Source organism: Gavialis gangeticus, unplaced genomic scaffold, assembly GCF_001723915.1.
Source record: "Gavialis gangeticus isolate Ggan-Ray unplaced genomic scaffold, GavGan_comp1, whole genome shotgun sequence".
NCBI lineage: Eukaryota > Metazoa > Chordata > Crocodylia > Gavialidae > Gavialis > Gavialis gangeticus.
In genome coordinates, this window is record NW_017729028.1 from 6984617 (window position 1) to 6990628 (window position 6012).

General features: G+C 44.1%; 1 protein-coding gene across 2 annotated transcripts in view; it reads right to left on the minus strand.

Annotated features, from left to right (window-relative positions):
- The window catches only part of ITGB1BP1 (integrin subunit beta 1 binding protein 1), a 16928-nt gene that overhangs the window by 6691 nt on the left and 4225 nt on the right, over nucleotides 1-6012 (minus strand). For both annotated transcript variants that reach the window (XM_019520730.1, XM_019520731.1), the window contains exons 5-7: nucleotides 4979-5071; nucleotides 3991-4140; nucleotides 12-95 (exon numbers count right to left, since the gene is read on the minus strand). In XM_019520730.1, the coding sequence (XP_019376275.1) occupies nucleotides 24-95; nucleotides 3991-4140; nucleotides 4979-5071 (315 nt within the window). In that variant the 3' untranslated portion in view covers nucleotides 12-23. The remainder of the gene's footprint in view (nucleotides 1-11; nucleotides 96-3990; nucleotides 4141-4978; nucleotides 5072-6012) is intronic.

Here is a 6012-nt window from a genome sequence, read left to right on the forward strand (position 1 = left end):
TCCCATATGACAGCTGAAGAAATTCAAGACTTCTCTGATGTTAAAACAGAGTCAAAGGCTGTTGACAATACCTTGCAGAGGGCTTGTGCTTGTTCCTACATTTTATAAGAATAAAAAGAAGTCAATGAATTATTCTCAAAAAGGATTTAGCTTAAATGCTCTTATACAGTAGATGTTTCTGCTAGAATTTTCTGCTCTAGCTATTGTATTATGAAATATTATAGGGAAAAAAGCCTCATTTGTGTGTGATGTGCAACTGGCTCTGCCAAGATCTTTCAGTATAGAGTAACTTAGCAGTCAAGCTCTATAGAATTCAAGTTAGTTTGCAGTCATCTGAGGGGTATAAAACTTTTTTGTTTGAAAAAGTCAATTCAGCACTGTTACCTGTAATACCATCTGTATTTACAGTGTAATCCTGAGAACCCTGGTCTCCAAATCATCCTCAAAGTTTAGTGGCATGGTAACTGGATCTCATGTACTACCATAATGCCCTGAAAATAACTACCTCTCTTATTTTAGTTAGACATGTAGGAGAAAAAACCTCCTACTTGTTAAGCAGTGCTGTGTGGTACTGAAAGTTTCTGCTTGCTCCCTCCCAGTAGAGCTAAAAGCGCTAAATGCTGCTATCTTTGCACATGCATGAAAACTTATGTCAAACCACCAGCATTATTCATAGATTCAGACTGTAAGGCTGGAAGAGACCATGGAAGATCATAGGGTCCAGCCCCCTGTACCAAGCAGGAAAGATAACTGGGGGTCAGGTGACCCTAGCAAGATGACTGTCCAGTCTCCTCCTGAAGATTACCAGGGTAGGTGATTGCACCACCTTGGGAGGGAGCTTATTCCACAGTCTGGACACCCTGACTGTGAAGTTTTTCCTAATGTTGAGTCTGAAATGGTCTTCCAGGAGTTTGTGACCATTACTCCGAGTTTTCCCCTCGGGTGCCCTGGTGAGCAGTTGCTCACCAAGCCCTTGATGTACTCTCCTAATGTAGCAACAAGCTGCTACCAGGTCCCCTCTCAGCTTTCTTTTCCTCAGGCTGAAGAGTCCCAGATCCCTCAGCCTTTCCTTGTATGGCTTGCTATGTAGGACTTTGATCATACGGGTGGCTCTTCTTTGGACTCTCTCAAGCTTTACCACGTCCTTGTTAAAGTGTGGTGCCCAGAACTGTACACAGTACTCCAGCTGCAGTCTCACCAGTGCTGAGTAGAGCAAAAAAATCACCTCCTTGGTTTTGCTGGAGATGCATCAATTGATGCATGCCAGAGTATTATCTGCCCTACTGGCTACAGCATCACACTGATGGCTCATGTTCATACTACTGTGGTTTACTATTACCCCCAGGTCCCTTTCATTCATGGTGCTGGTCAGTTTGGTGCCACCAAGCCTGTAGGTGTGTTGGGGGTTGCTTGTCCCAAGGTGGAGCACTTTACATTTCTGGACATTGAACTTCATCAGATTCCGATCCACCCAACTTACTAGCCTGTCTAGGTCTGCCTGTATCTGTAGCCTATCTTCAAGCGTGACCACACTTACCCATAACTTGCCGTCGTCCATGAACTTGGCCAGTGAGCTCTTCAACCCACATCCAAATTGTTCATAAAGATGTTGAAAAGTACTGGACCAAGCACCGAACCCTGTGGGACACCGCTGCTCACTTCTCACCAGGATGATGCATATCCATTCACTACGACTCTCTGGGTCCCATCCTGCAGCCAGTTTCTCACCCACCTGACCTTCTCAGAGTTTAGCCCAATCCTGCAATTTTCTTGCAAGGACATTGTGGGATACTAGATCAAAGGCCTTGAAGTCTAGGTATACAATGTCAACCTACTCTCATGTCCAGGTGGCAAGTTACCTGGTCACAGATGGAAATGAGGTTGGTAAGGCAAGACCTGCCCACAACGAAGCCATGCTGACTATCATTTAGGATCTTACCTTCTGCAAGCTTATCGCAGATAGACTTCTTGATTAACTTTTCTAGGATTTTACCTAGGATGGAAGTTAGTCTGATTGGCCTATAGTTACCTGGGTCCTCCCTTCTGCCCTTCTTGTGGATGGGCACAACACTGGCCCTCTTCCAGTCCTCAGGGACTTCTCCAGAGTGCCAGGAGTTGTGGAAGAGTTTTACCAGGGGTTCCACAGTGACTTCAGCCAGTTCCTTCAGCACTCTCAAAGGAAGATCATCCAATCCCACTGACCTGTATTTGTCTAATTTTTTAATTGGTCATATACCAATTCTACGGGAATAGTAGGAAGGCAATTAGTCCTACTGTGCTCATCCTCTACTCTACCTGGCGTGGTTTTCCCCTTGTTCTGGTGAAAGACTGAGGCAAAGTAGTCATTCAGGAGTTCAGCTTTCTCCTGGATGCCAGTAACCAGCTCTCCTGAGTTGTTGAGCAATGGCCCCGCACTCCCATTTGTTTTCCTCCTGTTCCTTATTTACCTAAAGAAGGGCTTCTTGTTGTCCTTGATTCCCGTTGCTAATTTAAGTTTAGTCGCTGCTTTAGCCTTTCTTATCCATTCCCTGAAAATATGGGCCATCATGGAATAGTCCTCTTTGGGGCCTGCCCCAAGCTTCCATTATCTATAAGCCTCTTTCTTCTTTCTTAAGAGGACCATGATTTCCCTGTTTAGCCAAGAGGGCTTCCCAGCCCTTCTGTTACCATTTCTCCGCATGGGAATGGACTTCCTTTGTGCTTCAAGGACTGTGTCCTTAAGGAACAACAACTCTTCATGCATACCTTTTGCCTTCAGACCCTGGTCTCACAGCACTTCCCCTACTAGTGACCTAAACATATTGAAATTTGCATTTTTGAAGTCTAAAACTTCAATCCTGCTATCAGGATTGTCTGCCTTATGTCAGACAGTGAACATGATGGTTTCATGGTTGCTGTTGCCCAGACTTCACTCTACATTTAAGTCTGTCACCAGGTCGTCTCCTTTGGCTAGGACCAAGTCTAGAAGAGCGTCATCTCTGGTTGGCCTATGCACCTCCTGAGTCAGGAAGGGCTCCTCAACACAGGTCAGGAAGGACTGTAACCGATCCAGCTTGGCCTAGTGTTCCCCCCAGATGTCTGGATAATTAAAATCACCCATGACGACCATGCGACGTGCACATGTGGCCCCAGTCAATTCTCGGGTGAACTTCATATTGAATTCCTCCCCCTGGTTTGGTGGTCTGTAGTATACAGCTACAGTTAGGTCTCTCTCCCCACATGCCCCCCCCCCGCAACTTAACCCAGAGGGTTTCAAGCTGTTTATTTCTGGATCCAATGTCAGCCTCCAAGGAGGTAAACTGCTCTTTCACAGAGACCAACGTCTCCACCTTTCTTCCCTACATGGTCCCTTTTATGTAGGGTGTAGCTCTCCATAGCAATGCTCCAGCATTACCTGTGCCCAGGGGGGACAGCACAGCCTTTTCACTGCTTTTGAACGTCTAAAATAGGGATGTCAAACTTGGGGCCTGTGGAACAGTGTTGTTTGACCCCTGCAGCTTGTACAGGGGCCAGGAACTTGGAGGCAGGGCAGGGAGCCTCACTGGCAATGAGTATCAGTGGTGGGGGACAGACAATGGCTGCATTAGCTGCCACTTGCCATGCTGCCAACAGTGTATTCCAGATCTGGGCTGGCAATAGCCTGGCAGCCCAAATCTGGCCGAAGGGGTGAGTTTGATACCTCTGGCCTAGAACAATAATCAAAAGGAAGTTACCTGAAGAATTTAAGGAAGCCTTTCTCTAGAGAGTAACAAATAGTGATTTTTAGACCAAAGTTAATCTGAATTTTATCTCTGAAAGTGGAGGCTATTCTCTGAAGTCACATAATCCTCCTTGTGCTAGAATGGTTGTACCTTAACTGCCCCACCCAACTGTGCAGAACATAAGGAAAGGTTCAGAAACCTCACAGATAAACACAACATTGGCTAGAAGGCCAAATTGGACAAAAATACACTGATCCCTAAACCCATTAGTGTAAACACACTGTCTTACCAGACTATTACACTGGTATAACCAGAGACTGAATTCTTCATAACTTGCATCTGTTGTCTTCAAAGCCAATAAACTCTTGCCTGCTCCAAGACCATCATCATAGCAGACCATCCTCACAATTAAATACAGAGCATGTCTATGTAACACATCCTGTAACCAAGTAGCAAAAGAGATTTTCTGAAACAGTGCAAACAGTACTATTTAAATGTCTTGTATGCTTTGAACTGCCTTTTGCAAGACTTTAATATATTTCAGAAGAGAATCTTCAGCTTGACTTATTTACAGAAGAGAAGCTTACGTGCCCCTGGTAACAGCTTTTATGACATGTCTGACTCCTTGAGAAAAGGTAAAGGATAAAAATGCTATTGTAATGATTGTGATAGGACAAAAAACAAAACAGAAATAGGGTCAAATAAACTGGGGAAAAATATCTTGTATCCCTATGTCAGTTCATTTCTTTAACTGGAAGATAAGCCGTTCAAGACACAAAACACTGGCTTTTAAATTCTTACCTAGAAATCCTGGAACACTATGCTTAGTAAAAATGATACATTCTTAACTTAATCTGGAATGCAGTTTATTTTTCTCTGCATCAAATACAAGCAATATCATATCTATAAAGGTCCTATGGCTATTAAGTTTCTAAACTACAAATTGATGTCAGTGGGGTGGCACCAGTACAAAGACTAAAAAAAAGCAAGTGCAAACTGCTTTAGTCTTTATCAACGCGTCTCTTTCAGGCTGAAGCCAGAAAAGCAATGGATAAAAGGTTTTTAATTTAGATACCATAGTGAGGATCTGTCACCTTCTTGAAAGTGCAATGGGATTTAAATAACATGGTCTCACACATGTAAGACACCTTTCATCCAATACCTGTTGGCTTGGATGAAAGGTGTGACTGTGGAAGGACTGCAGGACCAGAGGCAGTGCTATTCCTGAATTCCCCACCTTCCACCCAAAAAATAATAATTTGAGAAGAGTCACTTACATACTGATCTGATGTTGAGACTTTAATACCATATTTGGAAACTCCCATAATAAATTCCTCTTCACTGGGAACAAAAGGTAACTTTCCATCTTGCTTTGGAAGAAAAAAACAACCTTTAATGTACAGAAGTGACAGTGAATATACACACTGTATGGCCTTCATTTGCTTCGTTACATTTACTTCAGCTTAAATCAGTATTCACTTTTCTCCATCCTTAGTGCATGGAATACAGGTGCTATGCTTGGCTTTGTCCTGCAAAATTGTAAAAATGTCTTTCTCCCTCCAGCAAACACTGCAGTTCATCCAGTTATTCAGGGGTGAGAAAAGACATTCTGAAGAATGAGGCTTCTTATGTTACCTTGGTGTGTTTGTCCTATGAGTCAACTACCTTATGAGAGGAAAGCCATGTGGGCAAAGCAACATTAGCACCAGTTTAGTGTGCACTCGTGCAGGCAATGCTTGTTGCAAGACTGGGAACATGTGCAAATGGCTATGTACTAGCATTGCAAACACCTTGTTTCTGAAGTCCAAGAGGCAGTTAAAGCTTTAACTGACCTTGTGAAGAGAATCCTGATTAATCTTGTAATAAAAGAAGCCACTGATTGTGTAAGTACCATAGATTCTGTTCTGGCTCTCGTATCACAAAATCTTAAGTGACCAAGAGTAGTCAGGATCCCCTTTTTTCTTTTTGATGCTACTTAGCTAGTCCCACCACTTCCTGCAGATATGCCCTTTGAAGGCACACCCTTCCACCACTAGCTAGGGCTTCCTGTATTAAAGCCCATCCAGTCAGATGGATTGCAGAATGGCTGAGGGGTCGCACTCAGAGGGTGGTGGTGGATGGGTCATATTCGACCTGGGGGGAGGTGGGTAGCGGAGTGCCCCAGGGCTCGGTCCTGGGGCCTGCGCTGTTCAATTTCTTCATCAGCGATCTAGATGATGGGGTGGAAAGTAACCTGTTTAAATTCGCTGATGACACCAAAATTTGGGGGGAGGTGAGCACGCTAGCAGGGAGTGAGAGATTGCAGAGGGAT